The sequence below is a fragment of the Balaenoptera ricei genome, chromosome 6, assembly GCF_028023285.1.
Source record: "Balaenoptera ricei isolate mBalRic1 chromosome 6, mBalRic1.hap2, whole genome shotgun sequence".
Taxonomy (NCBI): domain Eukaryota; kingdom Metazoa; phylum Chordata; class Mammalia; order Artiodactyla; family Balaenopteridae; genus Balaenoptera; species Balaenoptera ricei.
The window spans coordinates 75,749,912-75,769,914 of NC_082644.1; the positions used below are offsets into that span (position 1 = coordinate 75,749,912).

Consider the following 20,003-nt stretch of genomic DNA (forward strand, 5'->3'; position numbering starts at 1 on the left):
ACTGTGACAAGATTTAACTGCACACCTATTAGAATAGACAAAATCCAGAACACTGACAACACCAAATGCTGGTGAAGATGTGGAGCAACAGAAACTCATTCATTGCTGGTGGGAGTGCAAAATGGTACAGCCATTTTGGAAGGCAGTTTGGTGGTTTCCTACAAAACCAAATATATTCTTACCATACTATCTACCCAAAGGAGTTGAAAACTTTATTCTACACAAATCCTGCTCACCAATGTTTTTAACAACTTTATTCATAATTGCCCTAACTTGGAAGCAACCAAGATATCCCTCAGTACGTATATGGATATGAACTGTGACACATCCAGAAAATGGGATTATTCAACACTAAAAAGAAATGAGGTGTCAAGCCATGAAAATGCATGGAGAAAACTTAAGTGAATATTAAGTTTAAGAAGCCAATCTGAAAAGATTACATACATACTGCATGACATTTTGGAAAAGGCAAAATTGTGGAGGCAGTAAAAAGATCAGTAGTTGTCAGGGATTGGGGTGTTGGAATAGGCAGAGCAGATTTTTAGGGCAGTGAAAATATTCTGTATGATACTATGATGGATTTGTCACTATAGATTTGTCCAAACCCATAGAAAACACCAACAGTGAACTATAAACTATGGACTTTGGGTGATTATGGTGTCAATATAGGTTCATCAATTTTAACATATGTACCATTCTAGTGGTAAATGTTGGTAATAGAGGAGCTATGTATGTGTAGCGGAAGAGAGTGCATGGGAAATCTCTGTATTTACCTGTTTTGCTGTGAACCTAAAATTAAGTCCTTAAAAAATTTAATAGCGAACACTATGTGCCATGCATTTTTACCATCCTTATTTACAGATGAAGCTTGGCCCTAGGGTCCACTATCTTCTTAACCAATATGCCATTCCACTCAAGTTTTTTCCTTTGCAAATTCGTGCTGTGGGAAACACTTCCCCTCAAACCAGAGGCCCTAGTTTTGCAGAGAAAGCCCACTGAAGAACAGATTTAATAAAAAGACTAGTCCTAGGCCATGTAGCTGATTCATGTCATCAGTGTCTGTCCTCTCAAAGCATTTCTGGAGTGGGCATGCGCAAAGTGAAACGTTATACATTCTTGATATGCTTTATATCTCAGTGTACATTCCAAAGATAAAACCCACTTATAGTCTTGCCTGAGAAACATTCAGGTTTGAATACAGGTGTCTAGGTAGAACTGAATCTTCCTAGCTGCCTTACACACTTTGATCTCTTCTCCCCAATGTTCCAGACAAATCCAATCCTTAACTCCAAATATGTTCTAAATTAGTGTTCCTCATAAGAAACGATTATGGAAACATTTATTACCACAATCTCATGCTATTTATTTCAGACCATTATAGAATGAAGTCGAAAGGTCCATCATCTTACCGTGTAAGTCTTCTTTATTCCCAACGTACCTCTTGGATTTCAAAACCTTAAGATTTAAAAATTTATCAAGCAAATGTCTGACAGAGGTAGCATTGAGGGAAAATAAGTCTTAAACTTTGAATAAAAATTAAGTTTGCCTTCTAAATACCATAATTTTCAACTCAATTTTGATTCTTCAATATCCTTCATATTTCAGGAGACACTATCCTCATCATATTTCATATAGTATACATTTCCCCTCACCTGAAGCAAAAGTAGCAGCACTCAAAAAACTGTGACAGGTGGTAGTGAATCATCTGGGTATTTCCATTTCAAACTCCCATCATTGAGAAGTCATGGTTCTGCTTTTTGGAAGTCAGCATGTCATTGTTATCCCTTGTTCTTTATTATCTCACATGACACCTGCAAAGACCAAGCCCACGGGTCCATCTCAACATTAGAACCAAACTTCAAACAAGACTATGCCTGTTGTTGTAAACACACTGTCATGCCTAAAGTGTCATTTATAAAGCAAAAAAAAAGGAAAAGGGAGATAGGATTGAAAAATTATGACATAAGTTCTAAGACTGTTTTAACCCTAAAAGTGCCTATTCATTTCTTCAAAATTAAATTGCCTATTATGTACCACACTTAAGATGTTTTACAACACTCATCTCATGGTTCTCACTTGAATATATCATGTTCAGGGATGCCAATGGAAAAAAATTTACAATATAGCCATGCGAAGTCTACAAATGCAACTAAAAAGTTCAATATGAAACATTTTCTAATTATGCCCCTTTAGAATTTCTAACTATGGCTTAAAAACCCAATGAACAAGTGGAAGTTTCCCTCTGTACATGGCTTTTATTATTTACATAATACAATACAGCATCAATGCTGAATAGCATGATTATGTGCAATACATAAATATGACCTATCTGTACACATCTGCAGATCTAACTCAGAACTAAGGTACATAAAATTGAAAGCAAAACTGAATGCTTTAAAAGTTAAAAACTAAGACTGAACACCGCAATAAATCAGAAGTAGTGCCTCGTGTACATACTTAACTATTTACAGATGAAAACAGGCATTACCACGACACTAACCTAACTATACTCATTTATATATAAAAAACACAAGTTTCATACATCACAAAAAACCTTCCATTATAACACAGAAGTGGTATTACCAGACAAGCATCAGTGAAGTATACTGCCTCTTCTAGTTGTTATTGTACAATGCTGTAGATAATGCAGCCCATGCAATACACCCAAGAACACTAGAGTCCTACACCCAAGTACAATTAATATGATAAAGCAGCCCTCTGCAAGTGGTGCTGGATACCACTAAGAAGTCTACCGCAGCCATGTTGGTTATGATTTTCCATGCAGAAGGGTACAGTTACATTAAGAACTGAAGTCTTTAAAAGAGCTTTAAACATTCTTTCTTGAACCAAAACAATTCAACAAAATATGCACATGAAAAATTATTCAGATACCCTTGCAAACTAAAATTCAGATGCATGTTACTCAATAGAGCTGTTGTATGTGAAAACCAAACGTAGAGTTTTAATTTCTTCTTGTAGACAAATTAATCTTAGTGCAGTTCTGTGCTACACAATATTGTTAGCAATGAGAGTAATGCAGACATCTTCTGGTGCAGGCTAGCACGATAAGCTTCAAAGATAGCTCAAGACCCTGCTGGCTGATCTGTTTTACTCTTTATAACCAGTTACGATGTGTACCTTCCAAAGAATGTCTTATTTGACAGCTTTTAGAAGACCAATTAGCCAGGCTTACATATGGCACCAAAACACTGGTTTCACGGAAAGGTCTGATAGCTTTCTTTATAGCTTTCTTCCCGCTTCCAAGGAAAATGTGGAAATTAACAGGGTGAAGTTTATGGTAGAAGTAGACTGCCAGTCCTTTTCTGGTGTACCATTTAAAAAATAAAAAAAAAAATACAGGCACATAACACTAGCCAGAGATTATACCTTGATTACATTCTCAAAGGCAGATATGCTGCAAACATGCAGATATTTCACGTACTTTGTTTGGCACAAGGGAACTAAATTTTGTCCCTATTATCTGTGTTTTCAACTTGCTGTGCAGATTTTCATCCAATTTTATTCAGGGGAGGGCATATACATTTTGTAGGGCTGTATCTATCCAATTCTGCCTGTAACAAACACCCACACATCCTAAAATATCAATTATAAGACAGACAAGTGTAAAGTAAAACTCTGGAGAACATCAAAGGAAAATGGCCATGCATCTGCTCTTTAATGTTTTCCTACGATATATTAAAATAAGAACAAAGTTATCAGTCTCTTCACAAGTAGTAATTTATATTCTCTGGATTTTTTCAGCCACAACAACTGGATTCTCTTTTCTGATTTTTGCTGCAGCTTCTGCTTTGTAATCATATGGACAGTTGTGCTTGTCAGAGTAACGGTGAAGTCCACAAAACAAATTTCCACACCGGCAGTCAAACCCTGTACATACAAGAGGAAGCAGAGTCACTTGGGAAATTGTAGCAATTAAAAGAAACAAAAGCATTAGTCAATATAGAAAAGGAAGCAGATTTTCATGACTCTTTGCAACATTAAAGAGTCTGTCACTTTAAACTGTGAAAGTGCTCTTAACCTCCGCTGACATGGTGAGAAATTCAAGTAACTATTCTTCCATAAACTCCTGTAGGTACCAAACAGGGTAGAAATTACAGGCTCTGGAGTCAGGCTGATTTGAATTTAAATTCTAGTCCTACCGTATGTTAACTGGGTAATGTTTCCTCAAGTGAACGCTAGGAAAAGACAACCACATACAGTTCTGAGATTTAAAGGAAACAATTAAAAAGTATCTAGAACATTTTGTGCCTGGTTCAAAGTAGGTGCTTGCTGTTTAATTCAGCTATCTTTTCCCCAGGAGAACAAAGGAAAGAATCAAAAGGGATTAATTTTTATCAATCCGATAAAGGAAAGTAATTCAGAAGGCCTGAAGTTAGGAAAGGGTTTCATATGATTAGACAAACCAATGGAAATCAAACTCAACTTCTCTTCACTGTCCTCTTTCCAGTCTACTCTGGAAACTTTCTATTCTTGAAAGTCGGGCATTTTGTTTTATGTGTAAGACTGACCAGTCCCTTAGGGAGTAACTAGGAGCTCCCTGAATACCTGTAAGGCCAACTTTCTTTCTGCACATGAAACATCTGTTCTTCTTTGGTTTGGGCAACTCAGGGGCTTTTTCTTCACTTTGAGAAGTACTGGGCTGAGAAACTGATGGACTGGGCTGAGTGACAACTGAAAAACAAGGGTAAAAATTAGAAGTCTGTCAATTGTTTGGCTGATAATTATCTAAGACCAGACCAAAACAAAACAAGAGAAACAGTAAGATTCTTCCTGAAAATGTCTAAGAAGGCTTTCTTGAAAACATGTACTTTAAATACAATCTTCTACTTTAATATCAGAACTTCTTTCAAATCTGAGAACGTCTTGCCAATTAACATAATACCACTTGCTCCTGTAAATTTTATTAAATTATCACTCCACTCAAATTCCTTTAAACTCACTCTAGTCCTGGGAAACAAAATCCTAATTCTAAATTTTAAAGACCTGAGAGATGTGGTCTGCTCAGTTTTTCCATATTCCAATTGCCTAAATGCAAACTTCTAAATTAGGGCAGTTCAAATTCATTACTACTCAGGAAATAAGGTTGCCAACTTCTGAGGTAATTAGCTATAAAGTCATTCTGCTTTTATACTGATAGAAAAAAGAAAAATTGTGTAAATAAACCCAGTAAATTTTGACAAGTAAAACCCAAGTCATTAATCCCCTAATTAACTTTAGATTCCAAAATTTCACAATAATTATTGTGCCATTTTAATAAGTGCTTTATATTGTCTTACATAGAAAACCTGCAGGATTAAAAAAAAAACAACAAAAAACTTGTAAGATCAGCAACGTTGTCTTTAGGACAGCGTAAGTACTTGTGAAGCTTTGATTTTAGACTATTAAGGATTCCAGAGGCAAAACAAGAATTTTTAGAGCACATCTTTAATTTACTTTGTGATACTTATCTAAAATGGGTATGAAATTTGGACAGTAAGAGATATAACCTACTTTTAAAAGTCCCTGTTTCTTCACCTAAAAGATCTAAGTTTTAAGTTCACTCATGACACCAATGGAATTTGTCAATATAAAGATAAAATTGCAGATTACTGTTTTAAAGTTCACATTACCACCAGGTTATTGAAAACAAAATAGCAAAATTTAGTTCTACTTTTATAAAACTCAGCGACACCAGAAGCACTGTAAGCTGAGTTTTAATATTAATCCAAACCCCAATAGCAAATTAATGTATACAATACTAAAATTATTGCCTAACAATAGGCCAACACTAATGCTATCAGCATAAATCCAAACCAATTGGTTTAATAAGTACTGTAAAATTACCTCCAAATTTATAACTCATTTGCATTAGTAATATATCCAGTGAGATTAACAGTCTAATATTAGACCAACAGTAATATTCTAGCTACTACTTATTCCTAATAATCTACTATGGCAACGTTAATGTAATTTTTCCTGATGGTATAACAGTAAAGAACAATCTGTGGAATAGTTCTGGGGAGGTGACTGCCATATTTCCTTGGCCACACCTGAATATTGGACAGTGGTTCCTAAAACATACAGGGAAGAGGGGCGGGGGTCAGTCAAGAAGAGAAAAATGATACAGAAAAGGCAGAGCAGCGAACTACAGAAAGGCTACTAAGAAATAATAAATGCACAGAATAGCTACAGAACTAATCCAAAAGAGTACTGTTCCAAGGTCAGTGTCATTTTGTGTTTTAAAAAAACAATAACAAACGGAACAGAACAAAAGCCTCACAAATACTAATTTGGTCAGTTTTTCATAAGGATGGAACTTACTTAAAAATAACCAAATATGGATTCACCTGCCCAACTTAAGAATTTTCATCTTAACTGTATCAATTAAGAGTGATATGGTTCACATAAGCTCGGCTATGTACAAAAGCAAGCCTCCAAAGCAGATTACATGTCCACTGACACTATTTTCTCACAATAAAGTTTTATATTGTGTTGTCAACACTATACCAGGAAATCATGAATTGATCAAACGAACTATGTGCACCATAGAGTATACAGATCATTGTTCCAGGGTCTAGCACAGGTAAATCAAACAAGTCAATCTTCTGGCAACATTAAAGCACTTCTGGTTGTGCTATGTAAGTTCAGCATAGACTCAGTCACTATCTAATGAAAACCAAAATGCCTTTCCACACTGAATTTTTGAACTCCCATAGGAATTCCACACTTCTTCAAGCTTCTTTTAGTGTATAATATGTTCTTTTGCTTGAGTATTTTCTACAGTATTGACAATATCAAGACTGAATAGTTAATGCTTTTGATTATTAAATTTTTCTCCACAGCTTTGGAATTTAGTCCGTATAATTTCTTCCGTTTGTGAACAATACCTTCTTTAATGATTTAGATACTTTTAAAATATATTGGTAAACTACCTTTTAAGTTCACTAAATTCTGACATTTTCAGTCTTCATATTATAAACTTTGCTGATTTGTGGGTGCAGGGGCAAGGGGGGATGGGCAGAGAAGAAGAGATTAAAGAGTGACTATTTTACACTTCAAGGTACTTTAAAGATAGTGGTTTGCTTGGCCTATATTTTATAGTTCTCTCTCCTCTTTGGTCCTTCAATGGGAAGGAAAGAATCCCTCCACCAACCCTTTCTTGTACTACCAAATCCAGAACTGAACTAGTATTAAACAAAAAGCATACCTGGCTCTGACACCTCTGTTTTCGGGGTAGTTATTTTGTCCTCTCTTGAAATGCTCATTTCTGTCATTTGCTGAGTTACAGGCAAGGCAGCCACAGGCACATTTCTATTTGAGTTCAAGCAAACATTTTTAAAGATGTTAAGGGTACTTCTTGGAAAGATAATAAGTTGTCAGTTCAACATATATTATTTCCAATGTGATCAAATGGAGCTAAATAATCTAAACAAGATGCCCAGTACAAATGGTTGAGAATAAGGAAAGCAATTTGATGAATGGCTCATCAATTCAAGCCTGCATATTTATATGGGTTATGATGTTCTATTATAGCCAACTAGAAATTCTTAGCTGTGCCTGTAATTTGTTTAAGGGCAAAAGGGGTAGGCTTTGCCAAAATGCCTTATGTGGCATTACAATATAGTCTGTAGAGCCTCATTCTCTACAATTCTTACACCTCAATTACAAGGAAATAAAAGCACAGCATTCTCAACACAGTATCCTTGAGGTTGTTCAGGAGTGCGTTGTTAATACACATCTTTACTCAATGACCTACAAGATCATATATTAGAAGACACTGGAATAATCACCAATTGTGCAACACATGTAAAGCCAAGGGCATCTAATGTATTAACATCCTTATTATAATGTAATACGTATGATGTAATACATCATTATTTATTAACATTCATAATTATATCATTTATCTTTATTTCCTCCCTGTATTATTATAAAAACCCAGAAATGTCTAATCTTACCTTGATTTTTCAGATGTGCTGCCAGCAGCACCTTCACAGTTGTTTAAACTAGCGTCTGTTCTTTGTACAGATGCAGAATCTGAGGTAGGACTGTTGGAACCACTAGCTGTCCCTATTTAGAAAAAAGGATTGGTAAGAAACAAAGCAACACTACAAACACTCATTACCAAAACTATTAATAAGTAACAAATACTTGCATTTAATTAGGTTAGTGACTTAAGTACTTTCACTGTGCTGCAGAATCTTACACTTAAGTGATATCCAAACAACAACAAAAAATATATTAAAAAGTCATATCCAGTGAGTACATGTACTCAAAAACGAAAATGAAAAAGCTAGAAGATGCTTGTAGACAGTCACTCATTCCTCATGTAGTCATTCCAAGTACTTGGGCTATTATTGCTTTAAATTTCAAGCTTTTCTCGAGTCTTCTCTCCTTGGACTTTCAGGATTGATTCTCAGTCTTAGGCCCCAACTCTTGGTTCTATATTTTCTGTCCACCAGGTCTTCAAATGGGTTATTTCTTGGAACCAACTTACCCATTGGGCTCATTCTGCCACTATTCTGCTGCCTCTGAAGATGTTCTTTGTAGCAAACAGAACACATTCCATTTGTCCTAGGATTCCCATAAAAGCCACATCCTGTACTACACAGCATGGGCCCTGGGGTCTGGTTAGTCTCCTGAGCCATTTTTCTGCTGTAAACAAAACAAAACCAAAATTTTAGATAATAACACGTAGTCAAAAAAAAAAAAATCACTAAATTAGTATGATAGTCATCATTGTACCTTTGTCATTTCTAAACACTGAGTCTGTTTCTAACAAAGCCCCAAATTGTGTTAATCTTTAAAATAGAGTAGGCTAAATTATGAATATTTTGTTGCCTTTATAAAACAAGGGACATGAATGGAACTGTTTTAGCTTGATAAACAATGAACTATTATGACTTCACATTTTAGGACAAAAAAATTCTATCATTAAACATTAAAATGTATTATTTTACCTGTCACTGTTTCTGTAATTCGTGAAAAGGTCACCCTTCCCAATACCAGAATTATGTTTAAATCAATTTTGGCAATTGGTATCTTTAAATCACTTTCTGCTCTCCTACACTACAGGCAGATCATTTCAAATAATCACAATTAACTACTGACTCTTCATATCTACTAGTGGTTCTTTAAACTACCTGTATATTGGATGTAGCTCTAGAGTTTTCTTAAAACTAACATCTGAACATACGTGGGCCCTGTAGTAATTCAGTTCTGCTATGGGGCAGAGCATCTGTACTTTTTAAATGCTGCAACACCTTTACAGAAGACTGAAAAGAGAGCTGGTAGATCACCTAGCTTTTCCTGTTACCTTGGCACCAAAAAGTGAAGTTCTTTAAGAATTTAGGGAAAAGCTGCTTAGGAAATTCCTTTTGTTCTACATTTGACATGAGAAATCTGGGTCTGAGTATACTTTAAAGTCAATGCCTAGAAACCTATAATGTACAAATTATCAGCCACAGATTTCTCAGCCAACGGCTCTATTAAAACTTTTAACAAGCGCTTGTCTGCCTCATGACAGAAAATAATGAAACCTTTCCAAGCTCAATTTCAATATGGCAAAATAAAGCAATATACACAACCTTTAGTAATGGTTAATATTTAATGCTAGGTTACCAGAAAGAGCTTTATATAGCAAGCATACCCTTGCTTTTCCAGAAGCCTTCTTAAAATTAGCACAAACACAGTAATGTTTTGCTAAATTTAGTAAAATTTCCTGAGTTAACAGAATATAAATATTTAAGAAAAATTTTTTAAAAACCTGGAAGGTTTCCATGTCACCTTAAAGTATGTATGAATGTACCAAAAGCGTATTTCAGAGCATTTTATCAAGGGGAGATTATGTGCAATAATTCTGGTCATTGTCCTTTAACTGTACCTTAATGTTGACTATGAAGGTGACTTATAAGTTATGAACTTTTCAAGTAAGTGCAGGAAAGTACTTTCAGCTAGAGCTTGTTACTTCCTTCAATTTCATCCTGCTTTGTCCAACCACCACATACTAGGATACACTCTTTAGTGAGTTATTAAAAACAATGTTTTAACAAGTATTAACACTTTTTACCAAAATTATAAAAAGGGGGGAAGAGGACTAACCAAACTTGACCTGGCCCGAATCCTGACAATTATTCCAACAATTTAAATGACAGTAATCTTTCCTTGTTAGCAAAAAGCCATCATATTTCAAGCTTGAAAATACCTCAAGCCAATCAAACTTGTATGGAAAGTGACCAATACTTGCAACTTACTTCAGATAATAGTACTAATTTAGTTGACACTATCTCTTTAAATAGTAAGTGGAATTTAGCTGACTCATTTTGGATCAGGGTAGTGTAAACATTTCAACATCACTTAGGAAGTTTATTAATAAACACTTTCAGCTGGGTTTTTAAAATTTTGAGTATAACATGTGCAAAAAATGCTTCAAATAACAGTGCATTTATTTGCATGCCTACCATGCAAAGTATGTAAATCTTTGCCCTACGCAAAAAGCAGGGTCATTCCTTGAAGCCAGCTTAAGAATTACACTAGCTCACTTGCTATACTAACTTCTAGTGTCATCTGACAGTGGCTTTAAAAGTAAATTGGCCTAAAAGTCAACCCACGTTAATATTAATCTGATTCTTAAAATCTTTTGTTTATATAAATGGGGGTGGGGATTTCACCCAATGATTTCACATGCAAAGTATTCCACCTTTCTTCAGAAAACACATCTACCTTCAAGTCACGATAAATAGCCTCCAAACTGTGAAACACAAGAGACACCGGGACATCAGTCTTCTACATGGCATCTCATCTTGTAGATTTTTTCCCCCCTAGAAAGCCAGCTTTTAAATGCCATCACAAGAGCACAGCTTGCCTTAATATTTCTCAGAAGCTTAGATCACATGGGCGGGCGCTTCAGCCTGTCACAAGGCTGCAATGTGACAGGGTGAGCGGGATGGAGGCTCTCACATAAAGCCTAGTCAACAGAAGCCTCTGAAATCAGCTTCTATTTTTATCTCAGAGCCTGCCAACTCCTACACAACCCCAAGAATTAAGGATGCAGCGCTCACATATCTAATATAACAAGAAAACAAAACAAAAAGATGCCATTAAGATTGCTACAGTTTTTTTCTAACACAGGGAATGATCTCACATTAAATCTAGAAAATGCAAGCATCATTAATCACTCAGGAAGCCAAATGGTCAGGGGTGTTTATAAAAACCAAGCACAGCGAAGAGCATCAAGGCAGGAAGAATCCTCATGATTAGTGGCAATTTTTTTTGAGGTGGGTGTGGGGATAAGTGCCATTAGGTACTGTGTTTCCCCACTTGTATTTTAGAAAAATACAATACCATTATTATTTACTACCTTTAAAGTTGCTACAAACTTGAGCATTCACGTCAGCTCTATCAGATATAGCTAGAATGTTTATTTTTATAGTTTCTATAGATGAAATGTGTATTTTTTACAGTTTGTGGCTTCCTATAATTCATAGGAAAATCAAAACCAAAACCAAAAAGTTAGGAGCATGTAACTGAAAAATTCTCCAGCCTCAAATACGAATAAAAAAGGCTTTTATGCCTATGGAATTTACTTCTCTCAGGTGCACAAAATGTTAAAAGACATTTAAGAATGCCTGCCCACCTGGAGTTGAGACCAGAGTTCTAGTTTCTCATCTACCTCTAAGCCAGTGACCTTGGGCAAGCCCTTACTCTCCAGATCTCAGTTCCCTCTCGCTAAATAGAGATCAGTGTGATTTTAAAGGCTCCTTTTCAGGCTTAATACCGGGCCTGAGAGATAGAAAATAGGGAAGAATTAAACATCTTTTTGAGGGGGACATTTTTAGAAAAAAAAACTTGAAAAATGAAATTGCAGTATTTTCACCAATTCAGTTCTGAAACCCTACTTTTACAAATAAGGAGTAAAATAAAATTCATTTAGATTTTTTTTAAAAGTCTGTAAATTACCTGAATGGCCAAGCTGAAGAACAGTCGCTCTATGACCTATATACTACTTTACCCTAATGTGTCCTTAGACTAGATTATTAGAAGGCATTCAGTCAATAAAGACAACCCGGACCTTTTCCCAAAACACAGCTCCACGGTGTGCGTGGAAAGCGAGCAAAGAATTTCACGTTCTTCAGCCTAAATGCACGAAACAAAGGGGAAGGTGCTCCATTTCCTTCATGAAAGGCATCTCGGGCGAGAAACGCAGCGACATCGGTAAAACTAAAACACGACAGAGAAGACCCCTCTCACCACAGACTCCAGCGGATTTTAAAACAAGTTCGGGTCCCACTGGTCCCCCATCCCTACCGCCATGCCCTTTCAAGCAAAGGCCTCGTTCAGGAAAGCACTGCAAGGCCTTTTCCAAAAACCACTGAGTCATGCAGAACAGCAGCTCCGCAGGCCAAGCCGGCCCCTAACACTGCCGGTCCCGCGCCGACCCCCGACCCTGAACGGCCCCTCCGAAGAGGCGGAGATAGGGAGTGCGATGGGCAAGGGGCTGGGGGCGCGGCCGCCGCGACCGCCTCTTTGTCTTTCCGGGTTTGGCCGCCCACGCCGGGCGCCACCGCGGAAGGCGGCCGCGACCGACTCGAGGCAGGCCCAGAGCTCGAACCCCCGGAGACCGCACGCCGGGCATTGTTTCCCCGACCGTGAGCATGCGAGTGAGCCCGGGGCACAGGGAACCGGGCCTCCGGCCTCGACGGCAGAATGCCGCCTCCGTCTTTGTGCTTCCTGAGCTGGCGGGCGGGCTCTCCTCCCCCAGACACCGCCATACGCGGGCCGCTCGGCCTTCGTCGGAGGCCCGCGGCGCCCGAATCCCTCACTCCCACCCCTGGCCGGGCACGAGCAGCCGGGCGCCCTCCCCAAGCCCCGTACTACTCACCCTTCGGCGGCAGGAACCTGGCTGGCGCGCGACGCCGGCGCGGTGGGACCGGGCCGAGCCCTCAGGGAGGGGGGAGCCGGAAGCCCTGAATTCTCCGCCGCCGACGCCGCCGCCGCGGGCCGGGAGCGGGTCAGAGCCGCAGGCTGAGGTGGCGCCGCCGCCGCGGGGTCTTCCTTTGTTCCCGCAGCAGCACCGAGCGTGGCCGGGACACGCCGGAGCTCGGGAAGTGGGAGGAGGGAAGCGAGGGGGGGCGGAGAAGGAGGCGGAGGGAGGGCCGAAGGCCGCGGCGGCTAACGCTGCTCGCGGCGCCGGCCCGTCGTCGCCTCACGCCTCCACCGGCGGCGGGTTTGGCCGACTCCGAGGGCGAAGGGGGCGCGCGCAGCTAGGCCTGGGCGCCACAAGGGCCCGCGGATGGCGCTCTCTGTCTCTTTGCTACTGCCGGAGAAGGTGTGCGGCTCCAAGGAACGACGAATCCCAAACGGAGATGCACGTAGGCCTGCGCTCCAGGCGACTGACGCGTCCTCTCCACCCGGCGCTCAGGCAGTGAGGGAAAGGGGAGGGGGGGCGGGATCTGTGCGTCAGCGAAAACCCCGACGGCGGCGGCGGGGAGCGCGTTGACGTCACGTGCTCGACGCCGCGCCTCCGCCTCCAGTCACCCGGCCGGGGAGGCGGGGCCGAGCCTGAGCACGCTGCCTTTGCGCGGAGCCGAGTCACTGGCTCGGCTGCCGGCCCCAGGGAGGAGTTGGAAAGAAGTAGTCCTGTGGAGGTTGCGTTTCTATTTTTAACCCGATTGTCCGCCCTCAGCCTCTCTCCTTCCGATTTTCTCAGTCAAGCCGACTTTTCGCCATCTGAGTTCTCACGCTTTGTCTAAAGCCTTTGGCAGACATTTCCCTTTCCTCCTTACTCCCCACCCAACAAGAACGTGTTAGAAGGATTCGGCTCGAGAAGAGAAAATGAACTGCTGTTTAGCTTCTGGGTCTTCTCGCCTGTTTATGAAGTTTCCCCCGTCCGGCTCCCTCACACTCCCCTTCGGTTCTAAAGTCCAGCCTGAGCATTGCTCTGATGCTCCTGGGAAGGAGCGGGGCGGGCGGCGCTCGCCCGCTCACTCGCCCGCCCGCCCGCTCGCTCGCGCAAGGTCACGGTGGTTGTGCAGAGTCAGGAAGTGTTCCGCCGACTTGCCGCCAGTCTTCGGCCCCGGCGACACCGTTCTGAACAAACTGTTTTGGCCAGCCTGTAAAATCCCTGGAAATCGACTCTTCCAGCAGAGCCTCGTGAACTGGTAAAGCACCAAATGTTCTACCCAAGATGAAGTTAAGGGACAAACAAGCTAGACCCGAGGGAGAGATCAAAAAGGAGACGTTGCAGGAGGAAGTTCAAAAGGGGGCAATTCAAAAATGAGGCACAGGCCCCGACTAGTTTGAAAGGGTGAGTTAACTAAAAACACTGAGAAGCTTTTCAAAGCACCAGCAAAAAAACCCACTTGCAGCTGGCCTCTCCAGGTGACTTTAATTCAACTCAAAAAACAAAAGTAGTAAGACAGAAAGGACTTACGAAATTTTCTAGTAAACAATGGCCTAATGAATAAATAGAAACGATGTTTAGGGCTTCTAATAGCCACCATTAGACTGGAGTGAGAGGTCCCTTCGTTGTTTCCCAAACTTGGTGATCAGAAAAATCACCTGGAGTAATTGTCTACTTTTAAATAATCACCTAGGCCTTTCCCCTGGAGATAGTTTTGGGAGTCTGCGGTGGAGCTCAGGAACTTGAATATTTAAGTAGTGCTCCAGGTGATTCTTCTTTATAATTTTGTGTATTTGGGAGAATGCTGTCCTGGTGCCCTGTGCCAAAATTTCCAAGTCAAACAGTTCTCTGCCACAGTAAGTGGAATCCCTAGAACATAACTGAACATTTTTCTTTACAGTTTAGAGTTACTGCTGTAGGCAATTAAAGTGTTAGAAATATAAGTATTGATAGTTTCAGACACTGGTCCCAGGACCATTGAAATTTACTTTCTTGAGTGAGTAGACAAATTAGTAAAAACATAGCAGCTACGATTTACAGACCATTTTGGAGGCTAAGTATTTTTCATTTAGGGTTTCATTTAATCCTCACAGCACTGAGATAGGTACTATATATCCATTTTTTACAGATAAGTGAATAATGACTAAAGAGGACAAGTGACTCCCTTGAGGCACTGAAGGACAGGGAATGAATGGAGGTGGTTCTTACTGAGGACAAAAATAACTTAGAGATTTCACCCTCCTCCCATTTTAGTTATTAAAAAGTGAAACAAGATAATTCCTGAAGAAGTGTAATTGAAAGAAAAAAAAAAAACCCAGCTAAGTAATAAGGCAAGCTGGTTATTTAATAATGTATTGCATAATATGTAGCACCTTCTGATAATGTCTTCTCTACCAACCATTTATAATTTTCTCTATGAGACTATTTCAACCAGGAATATACCTGGCATTGAACCTAGTTTTAGCAGGTTACCCTTCCAGCACCTACACTAGTCGTTCTCAAAGTGTGGTCTCCAGACCAGCAGCATCAGCATCACCTGGGCACTTGTTAGAAATACAAATTCTCAGGCCCCCACACCAGACCTGTGGAATCACAAACTCTGAGGGTTTGTCCAGTGATCTGTGTTTTAACAGGTTCTCCGTGTGATTCTGATGCACGCTCAAGTTTGAGAACCATTGATTTACCCCACCATGCTGTAAGAGATCTCTCAATCAGATGTTCACACCATGTGAAGGGAAAAAGTTAAAAAGAAATTTTTTCCTCATATTTCTGGTGTAACAGATTAGGGGATATGCTTCTAAGGAGTGTTTTTGTTTTTGTTTTGGTGTTCTAAATTTTCAGTTGGTCTGTAAAGACAAACTATAGAACACAAAAATATATAGCAGAATGCTCTTAATATAGTATGCAAAAGGGCTGTCACCATGGTCATCAGAGAAGGTTAAAACCAGCCTCTGCAAAAAGTACCAGAGAAAGTGGTGTGTGCTCGAAATGTGGTGTTATTGATTGTTCAAAAAATACCTTTTGTAGAATTTCATTACATGGGACATACCAAGTGACTGGTACTGATCCATTCCTAAATACTCCTTGAAAATAATACTAACTCAATTATTTTTTTATTCATTTTTTTCCATAAAAATGTTTTGCACACTTGCTACATTCTAGGTACCCACTAAACTGGGTGCTGGAATGTACATTGGTGGGAAAAAATTGATCTTACCCTTGTTCTCATGGATCTTACTGTCATATTAGGGAGAAGGACGTTAACAATATTATCATGCAAATATGTAATGAGCTGGTAAATATTTTGAAAGAAAGACAGAATGCTATGGGAGCATATAACCAATGACAATGGATGCTGAAAACTCACCCAAATCTGAGTTCCATTGCCAGTCATCTCCATCACCAGTGGAACTAGGCTTATTTCCTTAAATTAGTTAACTATAGCAAACTGGCGTGTCATATGAGAAAGTTGGAACAGTTTGTATTCTGCTTAAGAATTCAGGTAAAGTCATTACAGGTTCACTTACATTTTTCTTTGTAATCTAGGGATGAGCCAAAAAGGGGATTGATAATTGGAGAAGAGCAAATTAATTCAATTTCTTAGAAAGTAGAAACTAACATCTTTTAAAAATAGCAATAAAGGTTATTAGTCCACTGTAAAATATAAAAGACCTGGAGTTATTTTAGTTTGACATGGAGCTTTCCATTATGGAATAAGAATTGCTTCTATGTATGGCATGATTGTAACACCCTGTCATGGGTATTACATTTTTTCTCTGTGCTTGAGTAGAGCTTGGTGAAGCACAAAGTCTTTGCTGGGGTTTTAAAAACCATTAGGTGTCATTTGATGTTCACATAGTACCCTTCTTCTCTCTCCTTCTTTATCCCCTTCCCAGATCTCAAAGATCAAGGTAACAAGATTCAACTGTATTTTTATTATTTTCAAAATGATTGGCTGAAAGGATATAATATTGTATTTAGAGCAAATCAACTAATTAAAAAATTAAGAGTAGAACATACCATTATTTAATTAAAAATTTTTCCTCTAATAATTAGTAATTAAATAGTAATTAAAATATCAGTGAGTCCAATAATGGATTGGTTTTAGACCTAGCTCAACAAGTGACTGGCTGAGTATTTTTCCCCAGGGAAGTGATAAAACAAGTAGCAATTTAATTACAGTGTAGACCTTTTGATAATGTGAAAGCCATACTTATTTTCAATGAAAACAACTTGATCAAAGAATCTTCAAATAAATGGCATGGATGGCTTACCTAATTAGAGAAGACTTTTAGACACAATCCAGATATTTTCATCATAACCATAAACAATTTTTATGACTATTTAAATGAACAAAAGCCTTTATTATTTATGCAAATTAACTTAAGGTGAAGGAAATTGATGAATATCTATGTGTGTGTGTGTATATATATATGTATTGCTGTGGATATCACCTTTGTAAGACACAAGGTACTTTGGTCTCAAGAACTTTAAGAAATCTTTGTGACTGAGCAAACAATCTAGATATAGATGTTAAGTATGTGATTTGAATCTCAGTAGTTATATGTGGGGTTGGCTCTGAAACAACACTTTGGAGCATGTCATAACTTGGGCTCATAGGTGGTAGGTGGGCCAGAAAGACAGTCAGGAATGGGGTCAGTGATTTGGCAAGTGCCCCACGGCAACTAGAATGGTACAGAGCTCGGGCAGTGGCAATTGGCACTAAGGCCCTAGCTGTCAGGCAACAGAAAAAGATCACAGAAAGCAGGTAGTTAACCATCAGGGAGGTCAGGATTCAATCAGAAGACTGGTAAGAGAGAAATGGGTAGGGTGGGCCCTCGTCCTGGAAGAATGTAAGTTCTAGGCAGAGAGTTTGTGTAACATTTTTTCATTTACAGTGTATATTCGAATACATTAATTCAGTGAACTCCTACAGCAGCCCATTGAGATAGGTATTATCATCTCTCCTTTTGCAGAGGAGTTGACTGAGGCTCAGGGCAAACTCATGTGTCCTGTCCAATACATCTAGTAAGAGTCAGAGCTGGGAATTTAACTCTAGCCTTCTGTCCCTTGGTTCAATGTTCTGCTGCCTCTCCAGGAGCATTTCCTCTTTTAATTTACGTCATAATTATCTTTCCCGTTCTAATGTGAACCACCCTTGTATATCTTGTATATCACTCATCTCACCTAAAACTGTGACCTCAATGGAAACTCTGATTAGATAGTTTCTTCCAACCTAACAGGCAACTCCTAAGTCTCGTTTGCCGGTTCTAACCTCTCTATCCAACTTCTAAATGTGGCGTTCCTTAAGTCTAGCACCCAAGCACTCTTTGTTTCTCTACTACACCTACTCTCAGAGCGATTTCACTCACTTCCATAGATGTAAATGCTATCACCTGGTGCAGTGGTTCTGCTAGAAAGAGGTAGGTGCTGATACTCCAGGTACACTTGTGGCTTCTCTTCTAGTCCAGCTCTTCCTTTCAAAAAGACTTCTCTCCCCCCGTTTTTTTCTGGCTTAGAGGTTAAGAAGCATGCTTCTTTTTGAGTAGCCTTCAGGAGTAGAGTATGAAATAAAGGTTTCATGCAATAGGAGTTAGATTCAACCAGATGACTTCTTCAGCCCCTGGCAATTATAAGACCCCATGATTTCTTTGAGTGCATATTTGAATGAGTAAATTTCTGTTCATTAAATGTTTTTGAAAGCTTTATTCTTTTGTAATCACTTGACCTTATAGTTAAGGTAGAATTTTTAAAAAGGGTAAAAAGCCAGAAATTCATAATAAATTATTTTTAAAAATGAAAACCAGTACAACAGTGTAACTGCATAAGGATTAAAGGAACTATATAAGTTTCAGGCAAATATATTTAGTATTTATTTTGTGCTTACTTTGTGCTTTTATATACCTTATTTCTAATTTTTACAATAATCCTTTGAAGTAGTGATGATTATGCTTTTTGACAGAGGTAGGGGAGAGGTACAAGGAGATAAGTAATGTATCTCAAATCATATAGTTGTTATTGAAGAGTGAAGTCAAACCCAGGTCAGTCTTTGAGGCTCAAGTCCTTTCCAATGCAGTAATACCTTTCCTAAACTAGTCATAGTTACAGACTTTTAGAGGGTCCTCTTCAGCTGTCCACCCAGCACAGAAGTCTTCTAGACAGCATCTTCGGTATTCAGGTTATGCGCTGATACCGCTAATGCTACAAAAGGATGTGCTCACACAGTAACCCATCCCAACCTCCCTAAAATCGTGATACAAGATTTAATCCAGATTATTACCATTATCTAGTTTGCAAAGACCTCAGAAAAACGTAACGTTAGTCTTCGGTTTTTGTATTCTATGACTATTAAGATGCCATTGGTTAAAAACAGCCATCAATTTTTTAGAACTTATTGCTAAACATATTCAACAGGGTGGCTATTTCTTTCAGTTTGTACTTGGGTATAATTTTGTGGGCTCTTTACTATTGTCAACTCTCATTATCAGTTAGTGAATTATATGCCATACACCTCATCTGCAGTAACTTGGATGCTTTGCCATTTACAGCAAATTTGTTTTCCTATTTTGGAGGTATATTGAGGATGAAGGAAAAAGAAGGAGAAAATAACAAAAGAATTTTGGGGTGGAATTCTATTCTACATCTGTTTTATTATGCTATTTAAAAAAATTACAAAGGATTAATAATATATGAATATATTCTCTTCGGAGAATAAATTTCAAGCAGCACACGATTTTAACATAAAAATGAGTCTCCTGTTCAAGCAACCCCCAACCCATTCTCCTCTTCCCAAAGATAATCCTTAGGTACTTATGTGTCTATACTTTCAAACCTTATTTTATGCATTCATGTACTTACATTTATATATAGAGAGAGACAGACATCTTTGTGATTTGTTTACATACATGGAATTGTGCTGTATATATTGTTCTGCAACAGTATGCTTTGGGGATCTTTTCCATATCAGTGCATAAATATTGACCTTATTTATTTTAACACATTCAATTAACAGAATTTGAGTACGGATGTAACATAATTTATGTTAATCATTATCCTACTGGTGGATGGTCAGATTGTTTGCATTTCTAAACTATGATAAACA

At 38.9% G+C, this 20,003-nt stretch overlaps 2 protein-coding genes across 14 annotated transcripts in view; one reads left to right on the top strand and one right to left on the bottom strand.

The window, feature by feature from the left end:
• Positions 1–2,235: 2,235 nt before the first annotated feature.
• Positions 2,236–14,039, bottom strand: ZFAND5 (zinc finger AN1-type containing 5). 3 transcript variants are annotated; one of them, XM_059924918.1, is made up of 7 exons: positions 12,881–14,039; positions 12,071–12,219; positions 8,498–8,655; positions 7,959–8,070; positions 7,208–7,311; positions 4,567–4,692; positions 2,236–3,888 (listed from the first exon to the last, which is right to left on the bottom strand). In XM_059924918.1, exons 3-7 carry the CDS (start codon positions 8,646–8,648, stop codon positions 3,740–3,742), a joined length of 642 nt encoding a protein of 213 aa, XP_059780901.1. In that variant the 5' UTR covers positions 8,649–8,655; positions 12,071–12,219; positions 12,881–14,039; the 3' UTR covers positions 2,236–3,739. The 3 variants fall into 3 exon arrangements, with proteins under 3 accessions (XP_059780901.1, XP_059780900.1, XP_059780902.1); XM_059924917.1 differs by lacking the exon at positions 12,071–12,219 and having other exon boundaries at positions 12,881–14,034; XM_059924919.1 differs by lacking the exons at positions 12,071–12,219; positions 12,881–14,039 and adding an exon at positions 11,959–12,048.
• TMC1 (transmembrane channel like 1) overlaps positions 12,513–20,003 on the top strand; it is a 395,885-nt gene continuing 388,394 nt past the window's right edge. For 9 of the 11 annotated variants that reach the window (XR_009503683.1, XM_059924912.1, XM_059924901.1 and 6 more), the window contains exon 1: positions 13,434–14,305. The gene's annotated coding sequence lies outside the window, so the exon portion shown is untranslated. Of the gene's footprint in view, positions 12,660–13,433; positions 14,306–20,003 lie in introns of those variants that run through there. The other 2 variants (XM_059924903.1, XM_059924902.1) reach the window with 2 other exon arrangements.

Bases quoted from the DNA above. Each gene is read 5' to 3' on its own strand.
- ZFAND5 (XM_059924918.1), bottom strand. From the start codon at position 8,648: ATGGCTCAGGAGACTAACCAGACCCCAGGGCCCATGCTGTGTAGTACA. The intron at 4,693-7,207 runs GTATGCTTTTTG...CTTGTTTTTCAG, and splicing joins AACAGAGGTGTCAGAGCCAG to TTGTCACTCAGCCCAGTCCA. The intron at 3,889-4,566 runs GTATTCAGGGAG...TTGTATGTACAG, and splicing joins AAAGAAAGTTGGCCTTACAG to GGTTTGACTGCCGGTGTGGA.